The 27,584-nt window shown below is 45.3% G+C and overlaps 1 protein-coding gene across 1 annotated transcript in view; it reads right to left on the bottom strand.

Annotated features, from left to right (window-relative positions):
* Positions 1-16,254, bottom strand: part of LOC308663923 (amyloid protein-binding protein 2-like) — a 55,483-nt gene extending 39,229 nt beyond the window's left edge. Inside the window, exon 1 of the mRNA XM_081320733.1 lies at positions 15,820-16,254. Coding sequence (XP_081176859.1) covers positions 15,820-15,960 — 141 coding nt within the window. The 5' untranslated portion in view covers positions 15,961-16,254. The remainder of the gene's footprint in view (positions 1-15,819) is intronic.
* Positions 16,255-27,584: the final 11,330 nt, after the last annotated feature.

The following is a 27,584-nucleotide window of genomic DNA, read 5'->3' as shown; positions in this document are numbered from 1 at the left end:
TGCCGCCGTGTGCAAAAAAAAAAAGTTTCAATCAATCAATCAATTTCAACTTCTCGCAGGGAAAAAAAAAGATCTCGGAAAGTCGGAATTGATTGATTGGACTTTTTAGTCCCACCCAATGGGCCACGCCCATCCAATGGGCCACGCCCACCCGGCACCCAACGATACATAACTGGGTTTTGGGTTGCAGTTTGGGAACTCGGTCTCTAAAAGGTTTGCCATTACTGCTTTAGGTCCTTTCCAAAGGTGTCATCTTATGGAATCTGGGCGGGATACTTTGTCTGTTACAGTGCCTGCTTGGTGGAAGGGCTTTGCCACTAAAGTCTGGATAGGCCCAACGCTTGTTGGCCTTTCAGAAGGCCTTAAAAACCGGGTGCTTCTCTCAGAGTTTAGGGCCAAGATGTAAATTTGTTCTACTGTTTTCACCCATGTTTCTGTTTTTATGCTTTGCTAGCTGTCCAGAGTTTTGACTAAGATGGGCAACCACATGAGTTCACACCTAGGCTATTTATTTCTTTAAAATATGATAGCCAACATTGCATAATTTATCCGAGAAATCTACGAGGGGTCAGGGCAAATGTTTAAATTTGACAAGATTTTCTTTTTTTGGCAAGGTTTTTTGTTTTTTTTAAAACCCACAACCCAACAATCTGATTGCTATATTTTCTATTAACCAAACTTTTCAAATTACACAGAAGTCCAGTTTGATGACTACCAATTAATGCACTACTTCTTGGAAATCAGGCTACAAGGAATGGGTGGAACTGTCTATTACTTACAGCAGGGGTAGGCAACCTCGGCTCTTTTATGACTCATGGACTCATAAAAGAGCCGGGGTTGCCTACCCCTGACTTACAGTAAGTACCTCTGGTGAGAGTGTTTCAACCTGAAACACCAGGATTCAAGAGCACTCATGGACAACACACATACTATCTTGCTTAAATTCCATTTCAGTGTATCCTCCTCACTCCTGCAGTTAGTCAGTGCCTACTGGCAGGCATCTAGGGAGGTTAATGACATGACATGAGAATGATGACACAAATTGTTTTAAGTGACACCAACATCTTAATAATACACAGCACCAAACCTTCTGGTGACCTCACTCAGTAATTTCATATAGTCACTGCAAAGCACTGGTGACAAGAGAAAGTCCGGAGGTATTTCCGTTGAAGATAATGCACTGACCCACTTCTCAATCTTTTCTCACACACTTCAGAGTATCATCACCAGTCCAAAGAGATCAAAAAGGGAAAGAAAAAAAAATAAACCCAGAAGACTGTTATTGTATCTGTTATCTGTTATATGTTAGCGAAAGTCACTTGTAGGCTAATCCAGGGGTCTTCAAACTTGACCCTTTGATGACTTGTGGACTTCAACTCCCAGAATTCCTCAGCCAGCATAGGGGAACTACGGCCCCTTCATGACTTGTGGACTCCCAACTCCCAGAATTCCTCAGCCAGCATAGGGGAACTACGGCCCCTTCATGACTTGTGGACTTCAACTCCCAGAATTCCTCAGCCAGCATGCCTGGCTGAGGAATTCTGGGAGTTGAAGTCCACAAGTCATAAAAGGGCCAAGTTTGAAGACCCCTGGGCTAATCGAAGTTACCTCAACACTAGAGTTTACTTTAAATCTATTTTGAAATGAAATTTGTCTATTTTCTTCAAGAATAGTTGCAGTTAATTAGCCACCACCCTGCCTGTAACAGTTCCTTTTCCAATTGACTCAAAGGCTCATCACATGAGAGTTATCAGAGATAAGTTTGGTTGGTAAACCTACCCTGGCATTACTTTGAAAGGCTGGAAAAATTGAACTTTCCTGCAAGGAATTGAGAATTGTTACTGCTATTGAAATGGTGGTGGGCACATATCTTTGCTAATTTCATTGTGTTTCCTGCAATTTGTTTTTTCCTCCCTGCCATACATTCTGAAAATGGAATAACCATACATGCCTCTAAATCTATATAAAGCAAATCCTCCAGGTAGTATGTTTTTATTTATTTGTCTTTATTTATTAAATTTATGTGCCTCTTACTTCATCAGAGACAACTTTGTGTGGCTTACAAACATTAAAACTAATACAATAAAATAATAAACACTAAATAAAAACAATTAATTTTCACTTTTCACTTCATATAAAGATCAACATTTTCGTGGCTTAAATATCCCTTTTTAAATACCCACTGAAGTCCCTTTGAAGAATGCAAAAAGCATAATTTGGAGGGGGGAAAAACTAAACATGCAGTAAAAGATGCAAACTACCTGTGGCTGCATTCAGACATCAAAATATGGCTTGGTTTTGAATCGGTGTCATACCTTCATCAACCCAAAGTAATTTGCCAATAATGGCTTATGATGAGTGCAGGATCTGAAATTACTTAACCTGTGATCAATAATTAAAGATACCCTCCTGTGTTCTAATGACAGATCAGTCCTCCAGCATGGTGGTGAAGGGTAGCATTTTTTTCTGTGATGGTTCCCAGATAATGGAATTCCTTCACAGGGGAAATATGATGGGCTTCCCATGCTATCATATCTCTGCACTGAGTCACAACCCATAGATTCTATCACAGTGGTTACATTAACTGCATTAACACCATTACGCCAAACCAAAACTAAACAAGGCTTAGCATGGAACTCAATCTTAGAGAACCACAGTACCGTATTTCAAGGATGAAAAGTATCTAAGTTGGCTAAATAAAAGTTCTGAAAAGGTAATCAGCTGGTTAATATTGATTTATAAAAGTTAAGAATCAGCTGACTGCACTTCTTCCAATGAGCGTGGCTTAAGTAATTACTGTAATTCTTCTCTCCAAATGCCTGTCATATTTCAGCGAGGCCTTACTTCCAAAAGAGTTGGCTACGTGTCTCTTGAGTCCTCCAAGCAAAGGTCAACCATATCAGGAATAATTGATAAAACAGGTATACAGATCAACACTTGGAATTTTACCAGAAACAGAAGCAGGCCAAGCAATGCTTTGGGCCATACCTAGCTAGAGCCATCTTATCACTAGATAAATGGATGGGGGGTTTCAGGGTCTAAGAGAGCTCCCACAACACACTAGAAAGCCATGCATTGTCTAGACTCCAATGGACAATCACTTCAATATGAGCCAGCCGTGAGCTGCAGCTGCCAAAAAAGCCAACACAGTGCTAGGCTGCATTAACAGAGGGAGAGAATCAAGATCACGTGAAGTGTTAATCCCACTTTACAAGGCCTTGGTAAGGCCACACTTGGAATCCTGCATCCAGTTTTGGTCACAATGATGTAAAAAAGATGTTGAGACTCTCTAGAAAGAGCGCAGAGAAGAGCAAAAAAGATGATCAGGGGACTGGAGGCTAAAACATACAAGGAACGGTTGCTGGAATTGGGTATGTCTAGTTTAATGAAGAGAAGGACGAGGGGGGACATGATAGCAGTCTTCCAGTGTCTCAGGGGCTGCCCCAAAGAAGAGGGAGTCAAAGCTGTTCTCCAGAGCCCCTGAAGGCAGGACAAGAAAGGATGGAAACTCATCAAGGAGAGAAGCAACCTAGAACTAAGGAGAAATTTCCTGACAGTTAGAACAATTAATCAATGAAACAACCTGCCTCCAGAAGCTGTGAATGCTCCAACACTGAAAGTTTAAGAAGAGACTGGACAACCACTTGTCTGAAATGGCATAGGGTTTCCTGTCTAAGCAGTGGGTTGGACTAGAAGACTTCCACGGTCCCTCCCAACTCTGTTATCCTATATTCTAATATTGGATTTTGGACCACAAGAAAGGCTGAGCGCCAAAGAATTGCGGCCTTTGAACTACGGTGCTGGAGAAGACTCCTGTGAGTCCCTTGGACTGCAAGGCGATCAAACCGGTCGGTCCTAGAGGAGATCAACCCTGACTGCTCTTTAGAAGCCCCTGAAGGCAGGACAAGAAAGGATGGAAACCCATCAAGGAGAGAAGCAACCTAGAACTAAGGAGAAATTTCCTGACAGTTAGAACAATTAATCAATGAAACAACCTGCCTCCAGAAGCGGTGAATGCTCCAACACTGGAAGTTTTTTTAGAAGAGACTGGATAGCCATTTGTCTGAAATGGTATAGGGTTTCCTGTCTGAGCAGGGGCTTGGACTAGATGACCTCCAAGGTCCCTTTCCAAATCCCTGGGGATGGGGCTTTGTTTGTGCAGCCCAGTTGCTGGCATGCCGTGGCCTGGTACTGGTCCACGGACCGGGGGTTGGGGACCCCTGATATAGCGTTTCCTGGCTAAACAGGGGGTTGGACTAGAAGACAGACCCCCAAGGTCCCTTCCAACTCTATTATTGTTGTTGTTGTCGTCGTATCTTTTGAACTCTCTTATACGTATTCCATCTCTTCCTTTCTGAAAATAATTATTTGTACACAGCATGTCATTTCTTTCTAGGTTAAAATCCAAGTTGTCACTTTAAGGCTTCTGCCTCTTAGATCTTGCCCTTCAAAAATCATCAGCCTATGCATAACCTCTCTCTGAATGGTGTTGGATTAGAGCTGCAATTTAACCGATGTGCTTTGGGGATATTACTGGGTATAGAACTCTGCAGGCCAGGATCCAAACTGACACAGGAAAGCAGGACCTGGAGGCCAAAGATGAGAGGAAGCAAAGTTATGAAGCAGCTGTTTGGATAAGCAGGCAAAATGTTTCAAACCAAAAAAAGAAAAGAAATCCAGACATTGCAAAAACAATCATGTTTTGAAGCCGGGGGGGGGGGGGGGGGGGGCCTACGTCACATTCCAACATTGTACTAACTAAACCATATTGCCGCTTGCTTCCTGGCTTAGCATGTCGTATGAACTAAGCCATTACTTTAATAACCAATGATTAAAAATACTGGCTTAATTATGCTTAGCTGTGGTTGCAGTCAGAAAAGACGAATTTGTTCTGGAGATTAAAGGGAAGCAAATGATGTTAGTAGGATTAACTCAAAGAGAAAATATCAATCAAACTGGGTTGCAGTTAAAAAGGACCTACTGTTCTGGAATCTGAATGCAAATTTAATTTTTATGTATCTAAACTTTGGGCCAGTAGTTCTCTCCCTCAGCCTAACTCACCTCACGAGGTTATTGTGGTGAAAAAAGGAGCAGGAAGGGCATTAGGTATGTTTTATTTTTTATTTTATTTTTTATGTTTGCTGCCTTATTTATAAAAAAAGATCTTTAAAAAATTAAATACACATCTTATTCACGTGCAACTTCCAGATATCGCAGAAATTTATTTTTAATTCTTCAAATTAAAAAAAAAATACTAAAAGGCAGGCATTAGCCCTTCCATATAAGCAACAGACCCCCTTTACATTGCATTTTACCCATGCTATGCTATTTTACCACCATAGTTGATAACGTAGGACAGTGATGGCGAACCTTTTAAAGGCCGAGTGCCCAAATTGCAACCCAAAACCCACTTATTTATCGTCGTGTGCCGGGTGGGCGTGACCCATTGGGTGGGTGTGGCCAATTGGGTGGGCCTGACCCATTGGGTAGGCGTGGCTGCAGTGGTAATGGCAGACTGGGTGGGACTAAAAAGTTCAATCAATTCCAACTTTGCGAGATTTTTTTTCCCCCGCGAGAAGTTGAAATTGATTGATCAAACTTTTTTTTTTTTGCACACGGCGGTGGAGGCCTAAAGCAAAAAAGGTTTTATAAAACCCAGCTGAAGGCCTAAGACTGGGGCGACGGTGCCCGTGCCCACAGAGAGGGCTCTGCGTGCCACCTGTGGCACGCGTGCCATACGTTCACCACCATGGACGTAGGATAATCATATTAGAGTTGTGACCGAATTTGATGAGAGCAACATGTTGATGAAAGACAACTTTGCTAAAAAAAAAACTGGATGACGTACTCTGTTCCCTTTGAGAGAAAAAGTATAAAGTAAATAAATATTCCAAATTAAAAAAAACCCCACCAAGCTGCTGCACACACAATATTTATTTTACACAGCATAGCAACTCCGTGATGCTCTTTCATGCTCTCTCCCAGGAAAAGAAACTACGGGCTCCACCACAGGATTAAACATTTTAATCACAGTTCCATGTTGTTCTTTTGAGAAGAAGACATGGTCTCAGAGGTTATTTTGTCTTTTCATTTTTCCTAATGTAGCCTTTTTGCAAATAATGCCTCTGCAGCGCTATCATCCTGCCAGATTTTTCCAAGCGTTATTTCACAACTTCCTAGTCACATTTTGAAATTATTTTTTTCCTCCTGCTTCTTGGAAAAACAAAGATAACACAATTCCATCTAGTTGGCTCTAGAATAAGTTCAATGAATCTAAGGATACAAATGCTGGGGCAGACAAAGGCTTGATTCACATAGCGCATTAGTCGTTTGCATGGGGTTTGTTTGGTTTTGGCCTTGCATATCACACAATTTTTTTTGTTTTGCAAACTATGGTTTATAGATAATTATTATTATTATTATAGATAATAAGATTATTGCAAAAGTAGCAGCATTCATGGCATTTCTCTGTGCCACCTCTTTCCACCATACTGAAATTTAATTTTGAAATGAAACAAATAAAACGTAAAGGGATCAGCAAGTGAGCTCCCCACTGAATAACAATTTAAACGTACCTCTCACAATCCTGGACTGCTGCTATCCTAGCTGACGAGCTAAAAAGTTAACTCAGCCATGACTGATTTAATGAAATCAGTTGGTTAGATTTGCAGAATGCATTTTGGTCCAATGTGTTGTGTGACCCATCAGGTAGACCTCGGCTTATGACCACAATTGAGTCCAAAATTTTCACTGCCGAGCAAGACAGTTATTAAGTGTATCTGCCCCATTTTACGACCTTTCCCGTTAAGTGAATCACTGCAATTGTTAAGTTAGTAACACAGCTGGTTAAGTGAATCTGGCTTTCCTGTTGCTTTGCTTGTCAGAAAGTGGCAACAGGGTGATGCACATGACCTTGGGACACTGTGACCCTCATAAATATGAGCCAGTTTGCCAAGGGTCCGAATTTTGATCACATGACCATGGGGAGGCAGCAACAGTGTAGGTAGGAAAAACAGTCGTAAAGTCGCTTTTTACAGTGCCACTAATTAACTTTGAAGGGCCACTAAATGAACGGTTGTAAATTGAGGACTGCCTGTAGTTTTATAAACCAAAAGCCACTTTGGTGTAGTTGCTAGAAAATGGGCGATTTCTAGTCCCACCTTAGGCATGAAACCAGCTAAATCAGGGCTTTTCAACCCTTTCACCCACTGTATCACTTTTAGGATATGGCAACATCCGAGTACCACCAGTCGACTAGCAAGGTGTCAAAAACATGACCCCCCAAAAAAAGGAAAACAGCGATGAAGTACAGGTAGTCCTCGACTTACAACAGTTCGTTTAGTGACTGTTCGAAGTTACAATGGCACTGAAAAAAGTGCCCCCCAAGCCACAGCCGAGCAAGACACCTGCCTGCCCACCCGGCGGCGCTCTTCCTCCTGTCCAAGGATTTCTGTTGAGGATTGGCAGCAGGGTGGGGTGGAGTGGGGGGGGGGTTGGTTTTTATTTCCCCCCCATCTGCTGGGTGGTTCCAGCAGGTTTTGGTCACTTCACATGACCCTGGGACACTGTGACCATCATAAACATGAATCAGTTGCCAAGCATCTGAATGTAAATCACAAGATCCTGGAGATTTAATTTAATTTAATTTAATTTATTAATATTTCTATACCGCCCTTCTCCCGAAGGACTCAGGGCGGTGAGCAGGACAAGAATAAAATGCGAAGCTACAAATATTAAAAGAAGATTAAATAGTTGCCCATTAAAAAACAATTAATACAATACATTTATAAAAACCCCAAAAGTACAGCAATAAAAACCCCACCAATCCCCCATCAGGCCAGGCCGGCTTGTTCGAATAAAAATGTTTTTAGATCGCGGCGAAAGGAGCGAAGATCGGGCGCCATCCGGAGCTCCACCGGTAGCTGATTCCATAGCTCCGGGGCGCCCACAGAGAAGGATCTCCCCCTGGGGGCCACCAATCGACATTCTCTGACCGGTGGCACCCTGAGGAGTCCCTCTCTGTGGGAACGCACAGGGCGCAGGGAGGTTGATGCCGGCAGCAGGTGTTCCCTGAGGTACTCCGGACCCCTGCCATGTAGAGAGATGCTGTAACATTCCAGCTGATCAGCGCTTCTTCTGGGCTTAGAAGCGCCAGGATCGGTGCCGAGCTCCATCTGGATCCTGGCGCTGATCCTGGCGCTTCCACTGAGCCCTGACAGCCCTGCAGCTCCAGTCATCTCTTGCTCAGGCTTGTGCGGTGCTGCTACTAGTTCAGCTCATTCCCCTCCCCCGCTACTTTTCTAGGATGGTCGTGTACCACCTGCCAGGTGCCCATGTACCACAGGTGGTACCCGTACCACTGGTTGAAAAGCCCTGAGCTAAATGACCTCTCTCTTAGAAGACGACACGGATAAAATATTTTTAAAAACCCTGCCAAGAAAATTGCAGAGACTAACCCAGGCAGTTGCCAGGGGTCAACATTGGCAAAGCCCCACCAGAAAGCATTCATGTTACATGGCATAAGCTTTTGTGAACTGGTACAGAATTATCCAACATAAACCATCCAGATGATTTGAATGTAAACCCCCCCCCCATCCTCCTGGACTGAAGGCCATGTTGGCTGAGCTTGGAGAAACTGGGTGACTTCTGCCATTTTGAGTGATTCATTAGACTCATATATGTAATTCATTGACACTTCTAATCAAATTACATTTCCAATTGGCATTCATCTGTATTGTCCATGCTATAGAGCAGGGGTGTCAAACTCAATTTCATTGAGGGCCGCATCAGCACTGTGGTTGCCCTTGGGGGGCTGGGCGGGTGTGGCCAGGGTGGGCATGGCCTACTGGTTGGGCGTGGCTGGAGTGCATGTGGCCTACTGGGAGGGCATGGCCAGCTCTACATTGTTTGCGTCAAGGGTGCCTATGGGGCCCTGGGCAGGTGTGGGACAGATCTGAGGGTCTCTGGCAGAAGGAGATGAGACTGGGACAAGTGCCAAGGCATGGTCCAGTGGAGGAGCCTAACTGTTCTTCTCAGGCCATACCGGGAGGGGGGGGCTGGATGGTGGTGCGGAGGTCAAATGCCCAGCCCAGCCCTCAAGCACCCGTGGCACTAAGCCCAGCACCACTTCCCCAAGGGGGCACCCAGCTGCTGTGCTTGCTCTCCTTAGCCAGGTTGCTCATGATGGGGACGAGGGCAAAGTCAGAGGGAGGCCCATTCCCTATCCAAAGATTCCTTACCAATAGGATGGGAGACCCCCCAGAATAGGCCAGGAGGAGGGGGCAAGGGGATGGTGAAAGGGAAGCAGGGCAGCACTAAGACAGGAGTTCCCTCAGACCCTCCCTCTCCTTCCTTCCTTCCTTCCTTCCTTCCTTCCTTCCTTCCTTCCTTCCTTCCTTCCTTCCTAAGAACAGAGTGGTAGGGAAATATTTGAGATGAGGGAGGGAGAAAAACAGGCAAGAAACGCAGTTGGGGAAGTGTCATCCTTCATGAGGAATGAAGAAATGCACCATCGCCTGGAAGTGGCCAGCACGTGGCCCTCGCCTACTTCACATATCCGGCTTGGTGGGCTCTGGGGGAGGGGATGCCATGAGCAGCGTGAGAGTCGATGTTACCTGCGCAATGCTGCCCAGACCCCAGCCTGCCCTGTTTTGCCAGGCAGTGGGGCAATCTCCTCACAGTGCCAAGAGGCTGAGCCAAACGGCGCAAAGCCTCCCTGGTTTCAGCAGGCAGCGGGGCGCTCTCTCACAGCGCTGAGAGGCTGAGCCAGGCAGTGCAAATCCAGAGAGAAGCGCGATGCCACCCAGCCCCCAGCCTGTCCAGTTTTGGCAGGCAGCGGGGCGTTCTCCTCACAGCGCTGAGAGGCTGACCCGGGTGGCACAAATCTGAAGAGAAGTGCAACGCTGCCCAGACCGTAGCCTGCCCAAAGTAGGCAGGGCCATGTGCTGGCCACTTCCAGGCGATGGTGCATTTCTTCATTCCTCACAAAGGGTGATACCTCCCCAGCGTGCACCCAGGGGGCAGTGCCGACATGGCAGGGGCTGGTCCCTGTTTTCAGATGGCCTTGTGGAGCTAAGACTGAATGTATTTCAGCATAGATGACCACCACAAAATTGTACATTGGCTCCTGGCCGGCCTGGGCTGGGGCCAAGGCAGCGGGGGCCGTTCCCTCAGTTTCCAGGATGGCTTCGCGGGCCACATGAAACCACTTTGTGGGCCGCATCCGGCCCCCCTGGGCCTTGTGTTTGACATGTCTGCTATAGACTATTCCTCTGTCTCAGAGTATCATTTATATAGGCCGGGGCTAGGCAACCTTAGCTCTTTTATGACTCGTGGACTTCAACTCCCAGAATTCCTGAGCCAGCATGGAAACTATTCCCTTTCTCCTCAGCATGGCTGGCTCAGGAATTCTGGGAATTGAAGTCCATGAGTAATAAAAGAACCAAGGTTGCCTACCCCTGAATAGGCAGTCCTCGACTTAACAACAGTTCATTTTGTGACCATTCAAAAGTTCAACAGCAGTGAAAAAAGTGACTTATGGCTACTGCAGCATCCCCCATGGTCACGTCATCAAAATTAAGACGCTTAACAACTGACTCATATTTATGATAGTTGCAGTGTCCTGGGGTCAAGTCATCACCTTCTGCAACTTTCTGAGAAGCAAAGTCAATGGAAAAGCCAGGTTCACTTAGCAACTGTGTAACTCACTTAACAATTACAATGATTCGTTGAATGACTGTGGCAAGAAAGGTTCGTAAAATGGGGCAAAACTCACTTAACAATTTTTTTTTGGCTCAGTTTTGGTCATCAGTCGAGGACTTCTTGTACTTCTCTGCTGGCTGTTTAAAAAAACACAGCATTTATCTGACCTTTAAACATCACAAACGGAAAGAATTGGATGTTGAAAGAAACACTGAGAGATATCCATCTAATACAGACATGTCAAACTCACGTCATGTGATGTCACGCAACGCATAGGGACGATTTTGCCATTGCCGGCAATGGGGTGGGCACGGCTTCCGCATGACGCACCCCTGATTCTAATATCTGATGCGTGGAACAAAAGGATTCCCCCAGTAAATTCTTTGCGGAGGGATCAGATCTTGGTGTGGTCTGTCCAGAGGCCCCCCTCGCCTGATCACCATACACAAACAGAACTACTGCATGTCACAAGGCACAAAGCAAACTGCTTAGTCAGCAATTCACAACTCCCATGAAAACATACTAAAGTTGGAGGGCTTGTTTTTCTCATACTGATAAGCTAAGTAATGTGCTGTGAGAAGTAGCAAGAATGCACAACACTTTTTTTAAGGCAGAGAAGACTTCTTTGGCAGCTGCATTATCAAGCTACCGTCACCTTTTAACACAGGCACATGGTCAAAATGTGGGAGTTATATTTATTTTTTCATGACAACTCTCCAAGAATGTTTTCCTTATATAATGTTCTAATTTTAATTCAGGGACAACGTAAGGAGGGGAGCAGGTGGGGAATCAGATTTAGCACCTGTATAGCTCTCTGTTAGCATGCAGGGACCTTACATTTTTCTTCCCAGACAGATTTCTCTTACTTAAAGTTCATCCTTCCATTTCTAAATAATGAGGCTGCATTCCCATCACGTGAACATTTTAATTTCTAGGACAGATGTTTTATATGATAAAAATCCATTATAGAAAACATATTAAGGTAGTCCTCGACTTGCAACAGTTCATTTAGTGACCATCTGAAGTTACAGCGGCACTGAAAAGCGTGATCTATATGACTGTTTTTCACACTTATGACTATTGCAGCATCCTTGTGGTCATGTGCTCAAAATTCAGACACTTTGCAATTGACTCATGTTTATGACGGTTGCAGTGTCCTGGGGTCATGTGAGCACATTCTGCAGCTTTCGGAGAAGGAATGTCAAGGGGGAAGCCAGATCCAGTTAACAACCATGTTACTATTTTAACAACTCTGATGATCCACTTTATAAATGAGACAAAATTCACTTAACAAATGTCTTTACTTAGCGACAGAAATTTTGGGCTCTTTCAGGTGGAGGGAAGAGAAGAATGAATCAGAAACCCTCAACAAGAGGTTCTAGCTAAATTATTATTAAAACATTCTGCTGTCCATATGATATATAGCCTGCACTTGAGACTAACTCATGGACTCCCTTAAAGAGTTACTCCTAAGTGAAAAAGATGGGAGAGATTTCTTTCTGGAAGAAAAATTAAGATAGATGTAACATGCAAACATTCATTCCAGTGTATGAAAATAACGGATAGGTGGGAAGATAGGTGGGAAGATCTGTGGGCGCGCCGGATTTATGGAACCATCTTCCAGTCGAGCTCCGGATGGCGCCTGACCTCCGTTCCTTCCGGCGCGATCTCAAAACCTACCTTTTCGAACAAGCTGGCCTGGCCTGATGGGATGGGGTTGGGTTTTATTAATCTGTTTTAATCTATTTTAATGTGTTTTAACTTATTCATGGGCATTTGTTTAATCGTTTTTAATTTTTGTATCTTGTTTTTTAATATGTATTGCCCTGTTCACCGCCCTGAGTCCTTCGGGAGAAGGGCGGTACACAAATAAAATTAATAATAATAATAATAATAATAATAATAATATTCTTATTTTTTTGAACACGAAAGCCGCATATTGTCTCTAAAAAGGTAAAGGTTCCCTCGCACATGCGTGCTAGTCGTTTCCAACTCTAGGGGCCGGTGTTCATCTCCGTTTCAAAGCCGAAGAGCCAGCACTTGTCCAAGGACGTCTCCGTGGTCATGTGGCCAGCATGACTAGATGCCAAAGGTGCACGGAACGCTGTTACCTTCCCACCGTAGTGGTCCCTATTTTTCTACTTGCACTTTTACGTGCTTTCGAACTGCTAGGTTGGCAGAAGCTGAGACAAGTAACAGGCGCTCACTCTGCTACGCGGCACTCACGATTCGACCCGCCAAACTGCCGACCATCTGATCGACAAGCTCAGTGGCCTAACCCACTGAGCCAATGGACAGAAGGTGAACAGGGTTTCCACCACCATCAAGAACATAAATATGAATTATGTTTCAAAGGAAAAGTCTATGTAAATAAAGTGATTTGCTACGTAACCAATATGAAAAACAAAGCCACTGAATTTTAGTCTAGACAAACACCAAGGATTATTGCCCAACTTGCTTGGAGCCTTCCTGTTGATCCCGCTCTGAAAATATTCAGAGATAGCAAAAAGCAGGGACTGCAGTAAACAATCAGATGATTATTTTTATGTGGTATAAACCTCCCCCACCCAAAGCACACATTCTCTATTAAAGGACTGTTTCCAATTAATTCCACCCATCTCAGCACCCTGATGAAGTCCCATCTGTGAACATACTTCAAAAACCTAAGTTTAAAAAGCACCAGTCCTTCTTTACAGGTAGTTCTTGACTTACGTCCACGACTTTTGCCCTATTTTACATCCTTTTTTTTGCAGCAGTTAAATGAATCACTGTAGCTGTTAAGTGAATCGTGCAGTCATTAAGTGAATCTGGCTTCATCCACTGACTTGGCTTGTCAGAAGCCGGTTGGGAAGGTAACAAACGGTGATCACATGACCCCGGGACAGTGCAACCCTCGTAAACACATGCCAGTTGCCAAGTGTCTGAATTTTGATCACGTCACCATAGGAGTGCTGCAATGGTCACAAGTGTGAAAGCAGGTCCTAAGTGACTTTTTTCAGCGTCGTCGTAACTTCGACTGGTCACTAAACAAATAGCAGTTAAGTCGAGGACTATCTGTATTATAACAGGTAAAATTTACCAGAACAATTCAAAAATACATTGCAAACCATAGTGCATTCTAAGAAAAATACACAAGATAATAAAAACAACACAGATTCCAAAGCAATGACATTACAGTATTTCATGTCTGGCTGGGATGGGCAGCAAGGTTGTAAATTAGCCCTGTAAGGGTGCTACAGGATGTATCCACAGCTCCTAAATTGACCTTTCTGCACCAATGCCCTCCAGATGTGTTGAGCAATGACTCTTAAAAAATGAGTTAGTTGGGTAGTTGAGTGGAAATCTGGGATGTCATATAGGCACAAGTCTCAAATTCTCCAATAAACTATAAAGAATCAAATGAGAGGAGTTTTCTGGAGGAAGTTTTAAAAATCATGAAGCCACATACTGAGAAAGGGTATCAAAGTTGGCCAACTTTAGAAGTGGGGATAAACTTTTGAGGAGCCAATACAGTAGAATACAGGTAGTCCACAATGTACACGCAAAATTTCCTGTTAAGTGAGACATGTCTTAACTGAGTGTGGTTGCCCCCATTTTACAACCTTTCTTGCCACAGTGAATGACTGCAGTTGTTCAGTTAGTAACACGGTTGTTAAGTGAAATTGGCTTCCCAAATGATTTTGCTTGTCAGAAAGCCACAAAAGGGCATCACTTGAACCCGGGACACTGCAACTGTCATAAATATGAGTCAGTTGCCAAGCATCTGAATTTTGATCACGGGATCACGTAAAAGTCTGATAACTTTTTTCAGTGCTGTTGTAACTTTGAACAGTCACTAAACAAATGGTTATAAGTTGAGGACTACTTGTATTTGTAGCTCAGGGTTGAAATGAGGAGGGTTTGGAGTGGAGTGGAGGGAAAATGTCCAAGGAAGCTGAGATGCAATAGTGAAATAGTTGGGTGGGATATAGGCAGAAGAGAGATCCCTGGGATGCAAACTGAAAAGCAAAGGGGAATAATCGTGCAGCAATGGGCTGGGATGAAGCCAGTTATTCTGATGGACGCAAATCATTTTTCGGAACAGAAAACAAGAGGCATTTCCAAGAGGCCAATCCCATTGCAAAAAAACCCAGAAAGGAAGCAAAATTCCACCAAAGGCTGAGAGGTCCCAAGGTGACTTTAGAAAACAACATGTGAATGGGAGCAGCTCCCAGATGCAATTCCTCCACACACAAAAAAAGGGTGCAGAGACAAGCAAAAGGCATGGATTACAGCAGTGTCATTTTCCAGGAACATTGAAACACCAGAATTCAAAGAAAAAGGACTCTTGGTAGAATTCTGGCATGAATTGACAGAACTGGGTGCAGGATAAACAAGGCCCATATTTTTTTTGGGGGGGGGAGGAAACAGGGGACTTATCTTTCAAATTTCTTTATGCAATAAAAAAAGCTGCCCATACAACCAGCTGTCAGATGGAGGGGTCCAATTCTTCATAGGGGGGAGACAAACAAACAAATGGGGTGGGGGGAACCCAGAGACAGGCACGAGGTGTGTGTGTGTGCAATTCTCCCTAGAAGGTGTGCAAAGCTGGGGGGCGGGGGGCTAACCAATTCTTCAAAGGGGGGTGCAAACAAATGGGATGGGGCAAACCAAAGAGCTTAGGAGGGAGGGTTTGCAATTCTCCCTAGGTGTCCAAAGCTGGGGGGGGGGTTGTTAGACTAACCCATTCTTCAAAGGGGGGGTGCAAACCAAAGGGGTGGGGGAAACTAAAGAGATAGGCACGGGGGTGGGTTGCAATTCTCCCCAAAAGGGGTGCAAAGCCACGGGAGGGGGGGCTAAGTCAGCAGATCGGGGGGCGCTTGCAAGTCCGGGGTCGATGATGATGATGATGATGGTGGTGGTGGTGGTTTGGGGGAAGTTGGGGGTGCAAAAGAGGCGGGGGGCAACGGCCGTGTGTGTGTGTGGGAGGTAAGTCACCCTCCCTGTTTTCTTTTCTCCCCCCCCTTGTCTAAAAAGGGGGGGGCAAAATTCCAGCGTGTCCTCTCCCCCCCCTCCCCCTCCCCAACATCCGAGTCTCATCCCAGGCGGAGAAGCAGGCGGGCCGGGCCTTCCCCTCACCTTGTAATAGACGTCGAATTGGATGTTCTCCGGCAAGGAGCGGATGTCCCTCCGGCGCGCCCGGCCGTAGCTGTCGACCACGGCCGAGATGGCGGTGTTGTAGAGCGTCTCGGGCACCCACTCCAGCTCCACCGCCGCCATCTTGCCTGGCTCGGGCGGCCGCCCAGACCAGGCAGGCAGGCGGGCGGGCGGTCAGGCCTCAACTGCCTTCACACGGCCGCCGCTATGCTCGCCGCTCGGGCCTAATAGTCGCTCCGCCCAGCCGACGCCGCCGACGCGGCTCTCCGCCTGCCTTTCCCCCGCGCTTTGCCTCACCCGCCGGGCTGAGGCGAGGCAGGAGCCGCTGGCGGCGCCCTCGCTGAGGAGGAGGAGGAGGAGGAGGAGGAGGGAAGAGGCGGCCGCCGCGGCCTGGCCAAAAACCCGCCGCCCGCGTGAGGGGCGAGTCCGCGCCGAGCTTGCCCCGCCGCCGCCGCCGCCCCTCACAGCGCCTGAGGAAAAGCCGCGGAGAGGCCGGCCTCGCCTGGCGCGCGCAGGCCGCGGCGGCGTCTGGAGCGGGGGGGGGGTGGGGGCGGCGGGGGAGCTGGGGGCGGGGTTTGCGGAGGGCCCTCTAAATAAAATGGGAGGGGCGAACCCCCCTCCCTCCTCTCCGCACGCGCGGGCTCGGAGGAGGGGGCCCCCCACGGCCACGCCCCCCGCAGGGGGGGAAGGAGGCGCGCGCGCCCTCCGCTTAGCGGAGGGGGGATGTCGCGGGGGGGGGGAGAGGAAGGAGGCTGCCGTTGGAACAGCCGTGCAATTTCTTCTCTTTATTTATTTATTGATGGGATTTATATCCCGCCCTATCTCCCGAAGGACTCAGGGCGGCTAACAACAAAACATATCATAAGTACAGAAATCAAGATAAAAATAAAATTGAAATTCTTCTCTTACCTCAAGGGTAGGCAACCTCGGCTCTTTTATGACTCGCGGACTTCAACTCCCAGAATTCCTGAGCCAGCTTGGCTGGCTCAGGAATTCTGGGAGTTGAAGTCCACGAGTCATAAAAGAGCCGAGGTTGCCTACCCCTGTCTTACCTCCACAGACACGGGGACACACACGCACACGCACGGCCTTTAGGGTTGTGGGTCATCCATTAGGGCAGGCTAAATGGGGGTGGGGGGTGGGGGGTTCGGTAAGTTTGGAGGTCCGGGTTGCCCGGGAAGCGGGGGTGGGGGGGGAGGGAAATTTATTTTATTTTATTTTTATTCCATTTTATATCCCGCCCTTCTCCGAAGACTCAGGGCGGCTTACAAGCTTAGCAGTAGCCTTCATTCTATGTATAGGTAAAGGTAAAGGTTCCCCCGCACATGCGTGCTAGTCGTTTCCGACTCTAGGGGCCGGTGCTCATCTCCGTTTCAAAGCCGAAGAGCCAGCATTTGTCCGAGGACGTCTCCGTGGTCCTCTGGCCGGCATGACTAGACGCCAAATGCGCACGGAACACTGTTCCCTTCCCACCGTAGTGGTCCCTATTTTTCTACTTGCATTTTTACGTGCTTTCGAACTGCTAGGTTGGCAGAAGCTGGGACGAGTAACAGGCGCTCACTCTGCTACGCAGCACTCGGGTTTCGACCCGCCAAACTGCCGACCATCTGATCGACAAGCTCAGCGTCCTAACCCACTGAGCCACCGCTTCCCTCCTATGTATATGCCTGCTTATTAGGGTTTTCGCCCCCCCCCCAAGTGGCATTACTACAAAGTCAGCTTAATTGCCCCAACAATCTGGGTCCTCAATGGATGGAGGAGGATGGAGACACGTGTTGTTGTTGTTTTAGGCTTGTGGGAAAGCCCGTACTGGGGTGTGGCGGTCATAGCGTCTCTGGGGGTGGGTGGGTTTCTATGTAGGGGTTTTGTTTTCCAAAAATGGGCAGGTGGCAGCCTTTCTTCCTGCCCCCGTTGTGTTTGTTGGATTTAAATGCAGATTTTTAATGGGATTGCTTTAATAAGGCAATGGGGGGGGTGCGCTCTGGGCTTGCTTGGTTGTTTTCTTGCAGAGGTTGCATCCTCCGAACTAGGCGCTCTAGCAGATTGATGGTGTTACCTAGATGGGTGATGAAAGTTCTGCAAGGAAAGACCCCACCTTCCTGCTCCTCCTCCTCCTCGCTGCAATCCCCACTCCCTTCTGGCACTGATGATGTTACTTAATTGGGTCAAGAAACATCTGCAAGAAAATAACCAAGCTCGGAGAGCACCTGGGACTTCATAGTTCAAGCCTTGAGTTAGAAATATTCTCCTCCTCCTCTCTGCAAACCTCTCTCTTGTAGCACTGATCATGTTACCTAGTTGGGTCATGAAGCGTCTGCAAGGGAACTGCCAAACTCAGAGAGCACCAAGGACCCCACGGTCTTCCTCCTCCTCCTCCTCCTCCTCCTCCTCTCTGCAACCCCTATTCTCTTGTAGCACTGATGATGTTCCCTAGTTGGCTCATGAAACATCTGCAAGAAAACTACCAAGCTCAGAGAGCCCCAAGGACCTCACAGTCTTCCTCCTCCTCCTCCTCCTCTCTGCAACCAGTTGGGTAGGAGATATAGGAGTATAGCCAGCCGTACTAACAGGCTGAAAAATAGCTTTTATCCGTGGGCTGTTAGGCTTTTGAACGGGAAATAATCTCTGTGAATTTATGCAGAATTGACTTGGGAGGCCGGTGTGTGGTGTAGTTGGTTCACATGGTGTGGTAGGATGGAGGGTTTGTTGTCACTGTGTGTTGGGGGGAGGGAGCACGGGGAGAGGCTCAGCTAATCTCAACGTACACATGTTGTACTTTGACAATAAAGGTTTATTATTATTTATTATTATTTGGGTCATGAAGCGTCTGCAAGAGAACTGCCAAACTCAGAGAGCACCAAGGACCCCTCTTTTCAACCCTTAGCTACAAATATTCTCCTTCTCTTCCTCCTTCTCCCAAATAGAATGGAATGGAATGGAGGAAGAATGGAATAGAATTAGAATAGAATTAGAATAAAATAGAATAGTGAAGGAGTGGAATGGAATAGAATAGGAAAGAATAATGAAAGAACAGAATAGAATAGAATTGTCACTTTAAATGTACTCTAATCGGCATACATTAAAATGAGATTTCGTTGCATATAGCTCTCAGAGGGTAACTACCTCCAATATACACTGCATAAACATGACAAAAAAATACAATAAATTATGCATATATCCATGTACAACAGAGAAACAACACAATCTAGTTCGGATGTATACATATACTTGCTGAGAAAAACGAATCTTGCAAGTTTACGAGATGGAAAGTCTGGAATCATAAAGTTCATGTCTGGCTTAAAAGCTCCAGCTGATTCTGACTGCAGGTACAATTTTGATCCTGCCTCCTTGTTGAGCAAGTTTTTGTGTTAATGTGTCATGTCCCATAAACATAGCTACAGCATTTAATGGGTCTGTCCCTTAAGGATTTTAGCTTCAGGTAGCCATTCTGTAAATAATTTCCTATGATTAAGTGCCATTGGGCATAGCACAGCTTAGTGACTACCAGGAAAAGAATCGGTGTAATTAGTGGGTTTGCACAGTTACAACATTGACAATACAAGTAGTTAGGTTTATAACTTTCAAATAGGTTTTTTTAAAATGGAAAAGGCTTAATTTTGATGATTTCCACTGGTTGTTTTTTTTTAATACTGCATACACATGGAGAGACATAGTTAGCAAGTTGGCCAAAAAACAAAAAATGACAGAGAGTGGACCATTTCTGAGAAAATACTGTTTTCAATTGTCTGAATCATTTAATTATATTGTTTGATTTGGCTCAAGGCAGATCACAGTCAATAAAAAAATTAAGTAGGCAATGAAAACAAAACAAAAAAGGCAGTCCTTGACTTACAACAGCTTATTTAGAGACTTTGAAGTTACAACGTCACTGTTAATAATGACTTATGACTACTTTTCACATGACTTGTACCATAAGTCAAGGAATAACGTAATCACTTATTCTCTAGAGTTTAGCCTAGGCCTGTTCAGCCCTCACAGCTGTTGAATGGAAAATCTTCATCAGAGTCCAGTCGAAGCTGGGAATAAACAAAATGGAGCCTGCTTTAGAAAGAAGGTTGTAGTTTATTGAAGAGGAGAGCCAGACAGAAAGATGGCTCTGGAAAAACTGACCACATGTTGTGGGAAGTCAGCCCCCCCCCCCGAGAAGGAAATATTATTATTTTATTTATTTTATTAGATTTATATATCGCCCTTTCCCGAAGGACTCAGGGCGGTTTACAGGATATTTAAAACAAGAAATACAAAAGTTAAAAACAATTTTAAAAAATTACATCAATCCCTGAAAAAAAAGTAAAAACCCCAATTAAAATTAAAAGGGCAGAATATTATATTTCCTCAAATGATCTTAAAAGAGGCAGAAAAGCATGGCCAGTTTTTCTTCATAGCCCCAACTCTCCCTCCCCCAAGCAGAAACCAGCCCTGTAGAAATGCAGATGTGTTCATCCATTCAGCAAAGTTGGAGCACTCCAGCTAGAAGCTTAGGAAGACAAAGACACCTACAATCTACATACCCCAATAGGATTAACCCACAGATGCCAAAGGGCACATTTAAATTCAGGTCAAAGTTCATGCCACAGGAACAATTCCAAACAAAAGGCTCCTGAGGGTATAAAAACCCACTCCTTACATGTGCTCGCTCTCTTTTCTTCCAGAGCCATCTTCCTGTCTGGCTCTCCTCTTCGATAAACTGCAACCTTCTTTCTAAAGCAGACGCCATGTTGTTTATTCCTGGCTTGGACTGAACCATGATGAAGACCTTTCCTTCAACAGGAGAATTCTGGGAGTTGAAGTCCACGAGTCATAAAGCGGCCTAGGCCTAGGCCAGGGGTAGGCAACCTTGGCTCCTTTATGACTCGTGGACTTCAACTCCCAGAATTCCTGAGCCAGCACGGCTCAGCATGGAAACCTCTCTTTCTCCTCAGCATGGCTGGCTCAGGAATTCTGGGAGTTGAAGTCCACGAGTCATAAAGCGGCCTAGGCCTAGGCCAGGGGTAGGCAACCTTGGCTCCTTTATGACTCGTGGACTTCAACTCCCAGAATTCCTGAGCCAGCACGGCTCAGCATGGAAACCTCTCCCTTTCTCCTCAGCATGGCTGGCTCAGGAATTCTGGGAGTTGAAGTCCACGAGTCACAAAAGAGCCAACGTTACCTACCCCTGCTCTAGACCAAACTGGCTCTCTGGAAACCTCTCTTGCAGAAGTCCACACCTATTTAAAATGCCTATTTTAAAATCACGCCATCTACTTTGTGTTTGTAACTGCCTTTCCAAGCGTCTTTTGTATCTGCTTACTTTCCCTTTTTTTGAAAGTTACTCAGCGTATTTCTCTAAGTCCCATACCTTGCTTCAAGGAAGCCTATAATTATACCTGTGTAATTGAAATAATTACATATTTATCTCAGCCATCCTTGTTTTCTTGCTTCTTCTGCAATCTCTGTTGCACCACAGTATATTGAATGCTGTTCTGAGGAAAGGCATACTATATAATGTAAGAAAAGCACTGTACAGAAAAAAAATACAGATACTTAGAATGCCACCAACAGAACCCCAATCTTTTATTAATAGTTAGTTGCTGAAGTGGAATGATGTAAATGTGTATACACATAACAAATGCAAAGAAACTCTTATTAGAAATGTAGCCATTCATGGTCATTTTTGTGTAATGCAGTAAAACTATTTTAAAAAGTCATATTTTACTAAGGCTCAAGTTATTTTTTTACCTCTGCTTCCATTGTCTAGATCAGGAGTCTTCAAACTTAGCCCTTTTATGACTTGTGTACTTCAACTCCCAGAATTCCCCAGTTAGACCGCGTGCCTGGCTGAGGAATTCTGGAAATTGAAGTCCACAAGTCATAAAAGGGCCAAGTTTGAAGACCTCTGGTCTAGATGCAACTTTAAACTGCCAGAATGAAGGCACTTTCTTGGCTTTGTCATTGTTCAAAAATAATTCATTATCGGTACGTGTTTAAGGTTGTAGTTGGCATACCAGCAGATTGGCAAGGCTCCGTGTCTCTCCACATTCACACAGCATGTACCTCGTTCAATAGTAGCAACTGTGAGAGGGATCTTGGAGTCCTAGTGGACAATCACTTAACTGTGAGCCAGCCGTGTGCTGCAGCTGCCAAAAAAGCCAACACAGTGCTAGGCTGCATTAACAGAGCAATAGAATCAAGATCATGTGAAGTGTTGATACCAATTTATTATGCCTTGGTAAGGCCACACTTGGAATACTGCATCCATTTTTGGTCACCACAATGTAAAAAAGATGTTGAGACTCTAGAACAGACATGTCAAACACAAGGCCCGGGGGCCAGATCCGGCCCGCGAAGTGGTTTCATGCGGCCCGTGAAGCCATCCTGGAAACAGTGAGGGAACGGCCCCCACTGCCCTGGCCCAGAGATCCTCCTTCTGCCAGAGACCCTCAGATCTATCCCACTCCTGCCCAGGCCCCCATAGGCACCCTTGATGCGAACGATGTGGAGCTGGCCACGCCCACCCAGTAGGCCATATGCACTCTAGCCACGCCCACCCAGTAGGCCACACCCACCCTGGCCATACCCACCCAGCCCCCTGAGGGCAACCGCAATGCTGATGCGGCCCTCAATGAAATTGAGTTTATTTACTTATTTATTTATTTATTAAATTTTTATACCGCCCTTCTCCCGAAGGACTCAGGGCGGTGTACAGGGCAATAAATATCAAAATACAAAATACAAAAGTTAAAAAAGAATTAAATAATTATGCCCAGTATAATACAATAATTGACACTAGAAAGAGTGCAGAGAAGAGCAGCAGAGAAGAGCAGCAGAGATAATCAGGGGACTGGAGGCTACAACATATAAGGAATGGCTGCTGGAATTGGGCATGTCTAGTTTAATGAAAAGAAGGACTAGGGGGGACATGATAGCAGTCTTCCAGTATCTCAGGGGCTGCCCCAAAGAAGAGGGAGTCAAGCTATTCTCCAAAGCCCCTGAAGGCAGGAGAAGAAGCAACGGATGTAAACTCATCGAGGAGAGAAGCAAACTAGAACTAAGGAGAAGCAATTAGAACAATTAATCAGTGGAACAACTTCAGAAGTTGTGATTGCTGCTATAACTTTGAGCAGTCACTAAATGAACTGTTGTAAGTCAAGGACCACCTGTAGTGTCTCCTGCCTTGAGCAGGCGGGTCGGACTAGAAGACCTCCGAGGTCCCTTCCAGCCCATTGCCTTCTAAGCTCTATATTAATTCCAGGCATAGGAAGGTCAAAACAAGAAAACCCGCCTCTAGCCGCCTCCTTCCCTTTTCTTCCGCCACACCTCCCAGCATTCCAAGAGAAAGAAGAAGATGGCATGAACTCAATGCAACTGAAAGGAGGCGGGCCGACGGGTACGAACCAATCCGTACGCGCTGATCTAGAACGCGCACTTAAGAGGCCTGTGGGCGCGTCTGATGTGCGTCATCAGTCGGCACCAGCCGGAGGAGGGGAAAATTAAGAAACTTCACGTGCCCGTAGTTTCCAGTGGCGAATCTGTTCACACGTTGCTGGGGGGTTAACCCTCCAAAATGTCAGCTCAAGGGAATAAAAGGATAAATGGATGCAGAATGCAGAGTTTTTAACAAGAGGTCGATGGGGAAGTATTGGATCAAAATATTAGATGAGAATAGAGCTGGAAGGCGCCTTAGAGGTCTTCAGTCCAGCCCCCTGCTCAAGCTGGAGAACCTATAACATTAAAGACAAATGCTTGTCCAATCTCTTCTTGAAAACTTCCAGGGGTGGAGCACCCACAACGTCTGGAGGCAAGCTGTTCCACTGGTTAATTGTCTCAGCGTTGGGAAGTTTCTCCTTAATTCCAGGCTGTTTTTTTCTCCTTGGTTAGTTCCCATCCGTTGCTTCTTGTCTTGCCTTGTGGTGCTTTGGAAAATAAATTGACCCCTTCCTCCTTTGTTTATTTGTTGAAGCCCAAGGAAAGCCTGGTGCTTAATTTGCGGGGTACACATCGCTGGGTTTAAGGATTACAATTTGAATCAGCACTACGTGACTTAAAACACTCGGAGAAATAGAATAACTTGATCAAGGCTGGATGGGCACAAGCATTGGGTGCTTTGCTGGCCAAGCTGCAAAGCCAGCAAGGACTTTTTACCCAGCTTCACACAGCCAGGGCTGTGGCTGTGGTAGGGGACTGGAGGCTAAAACATACTGTGAGAAGTCAGCTCACCAGAGAAGGAAATATTAAAAGGGCAGAAAAATATATTTCCTAAAAAGATATTGGAAGAACCAGGAAAGCATGCCCAGTTTTCTTAATAGTCCCAGGCAGGGCTTTTTTTCCTCATAGAACCCCCAGAACAGAGTTCCGGCACCTTTTTTGGATGGAGCCTTGTAGGGTAGGCAAGGCAGGTTGTATGATGTGTGTGAGTTCTGGCACTTTTTTTTTTTACAAAAAAAGCACTGGTCCCAAGCAGAAACCAGTTCTATAGAAATGCAGATGTAAACCATCAGGAGGGTTGGAGCAAGAAGCTTAGGAAGACAAAGACACCTAAAATCTAGTACTCCAGCCCCAGGAAAGCAGGATATGACCTTGGGACATAATAGGATTAATCCACCACCATCAAGAATACCAGAAAGGCACACCCAGACTCGGGTCAGAATACCTGACACAGGAAATACAAACCCTGAAACAGGAAATAACTCCAAACAAAAGGCTCCAGAGGGTATAAAAACCTACTCCCTACATGTCATGTGATCAAAATTCCGATGCTTGGCAACCAGCTCATATTTATGTCGGTTAGTGTCCCGGGGTCATGTGATCCCCTTTTGAGACTTTCTGACAAGTAAAGTCCATGGGAAAGGCCGATTCACTTAACAAGGTTGACTCAGCCTTCCATCCTTCCGAGGTAGGTAAAATGAGGACCCAGATTGTTGGGGGCAATAAGCTGACTTTGTAATAATGCCGCTGGGGTGTGTGTGAAAGCCCTAATAAGCAGGCATATACATAGAATGAAGGCTATTGCTAAGCACATTGATTTGTGCTTAAATTGTAAGCCGCCCTGAGTCTTCGGAGAAGGGCGGGATATAAATGGGATTAAAATAAAATAAAATAAAATAAACTGTTACTAACTTAGCAACTACCATGATTCACTTAACAGCTGTGGCAAGAAAGGATGTAAAATGGGGCAACATTTACTAATTGTTTTGCTTAGCAACAGAAATGTTGGGCTTAATTGTGGGCACTGCAAGTGTCATAAATATGTAGTAATTACCAAGCATCTGAATTTTCGCCGTGTGACTTATTTTGTTAAGTAAATTTTGGCCCCATTTTACAACCTTTCTCACAACCGTTGTTAGGTGAATCACTGCGGTTGTTAACTAAGTAACACGGTTGTTCGGTGAATCTGGCTTCCCTCATTCACTTTGCTTGTCAGAAGGTCACAAAAGGTGATCGCATGACCCTGGGACACTGCAACCGTCACAAATATGAATGGATTCCCAAGAACCTGAATTTTGATCATGTGACCACGAGAGATGCTGCAACGGTCGTGTGAAAAACAGTCATAAGTCACTTTTTTCAGTGCCATTATAACTGAACAGTCATTAAACTAAGGATTATAAGTGAAGAATTCCCTGTATATGTATGAATAGGTCCCTTTCTTCTACTCATTCTCCCAATGTCATTAGTAATAAAAAAGATGTTGAGACTCCAGAAAGAGTACAGAGAAGAGCAACAAAGACGATCAGGGGACTGGAGGCTAAAACATTTAAGGAACGGATGCTGGAATTGGGGATGCCTAGTTTAATAAAAAAAGGATTAGGGGGTGACATGATAGGAGTCTTCCAGTATCTCAGGGGTTGCCCCAAAGAAGAGGGAGTCAAGCTAGTCTCCAAAGCGCCTGAAGGCAGGACAAGAAGCAATGGATGGAAACTCATCAAGGAGAGAAGCAACTTAGAACTAAGGAGAAACTTTCTGACAGTGAGAACAATTAACCAGTGGAACCACCTGCCTCCAGAAGTGGTGAATACTCCCAACACTGGGGTTTTTAAAGAAAAGATTGGACAACCATTTATCTGAAATGGTGTAAGGTTTCCTGCCTGAGCAGGGGGTTGGATTAATGACCTCCAAGGTCCCTTCCAACATTATTATTATTATTATTATTATTATTATTATTATTATTATTATTATTATTATTATCATCATCATCATCATCATCATCTTTGGAAATATCTCTTTATTTTATATGGCTACCATCTTGTAGCATTTCGTATTCTTTTCTGCCAGAATACAGACCCAGATTTGGATATTTTTACGAACCTTGGTACAGGTAGTCCTTGACCTACAACAGTTCATTTAGTGCAGTGTTTTTCAACCTTTTTTGGGCAAAGGCACACTTGTTTCATGAAAAAAATCACGAGGCACTCCACCGTTTTCCGCACCGTTGGGCCTCCCCACGGTCGCTACATGAACGGTCGTAAGTTGAGGATGGCCTGTGTTCTCAAGGGGTTGGACTAGGTGACCTCCAAGGTCCCTTCCAAATTATTATTATTATTATTATTATTATTATTATTATTATTATTATTATTATTTATTATTATTATTATTATTATTTATTATTATTATTATTATTATTATTAGCCTCTTTATTTTATTTTATTTTGGGGCTTTTGTTTGTTTGTTTTTGCTGTGAAGGAAAAGGAAAGCTTGCATTTCTTTTTAATTTATCTTTCTGTATTTTCTTTTTTCTCTTCTTTTCTTTCTTCCTTCCTTCCTTCCCTCTCTTTTCTTTCTTTATCTTCCTTCCTTCCTTTCTCTCTCCCACTTTCTTTCCATCCCTCTCTCAATTTCTTGCTTTCTACTTGTTGTGGAAATTGGAAGCTACTTGCATTTCTTTTTAATTTTTCTTTCTGCATTTTTCTCCTTCATTTATTTTTCTTTCTCTTTCTTTCTTTCTTTCCTTCTTTCTTTCTTTTCTCTTTCTTTCTTTCTCTTTCTTTTCTCTTTCTTTCTTTCTATCTTTCTTCCTTTCTTTCCTGCCTTTCTCTCTCCCACTTTCTTTCCCTCCCTCTCTCAATTTCTTGCTTTCTACTTGTTGTGGAAACTGGAAGCTACTTGCATTTCTTTTTAATTTTTCTTCCTGCTTTTTTTCCTTCCTCCCCTCCTCTCTCTCTCTCTTTCACATTGAAGCATTCCAGCTGCCATGGGTCCCGGCGCCTCGGCGCCCAGTAAAAATGCCGAACGGGCTCAGAAGGCGTTCCCAGGCACTCCGCCGCAGGCCCCAGGCGCCCCGTCGCTCGGAACGGCCCAGCCACTTTAGGTCCAGGTTCCCCGCCGCCCGACTCATCTTCGGCGGCCTCAGAAACGTTGCCGCTGCCGCGGGTCAGGCCCGGCAGACCCGGACCGGCACACCAATATCTCCCGCGGCCTCTGCAAGTTGTTACGGCACCGGGAACTCCCGGTGCCCAGCCGAGGCCGTGCAACAGGCAACAGCCTCCTCAGGGCTCAGCCAGCCAGAACTCACCCTCCCGTCTAGCTCAGCCGCGGGCCACGGCCATCTTCTCCGGAGGGAGGTAAAAAAAAAAAAAATTTCCCACGACACACCAGGCAACTAGTGTGCCGCGGAACAGCGGTTGAAAAACACTGATTTAGTGACTATTCAAAGTTACAACGGCACGGGAAAAAGTAGCTTATGACCGTTTTTCACACAACTATTGCAGCATCCCCATGGTCACAGGATCAAAATTCAGACACTTGGCAAC

Source organism: Vipera berus (assembly GCF_964194415.1).
Source record: "Vipera berus genome assembly, chromosome: 1".
Lineage (NCBI taxonomy): Eukaryota > Metazoa > Chordata > Lepidosauria > Squamata > Viperidae > Vipera > Vipera berus.
This window is presented reverse-complemented; position numbering and strand designations above follow the sequence as displayed.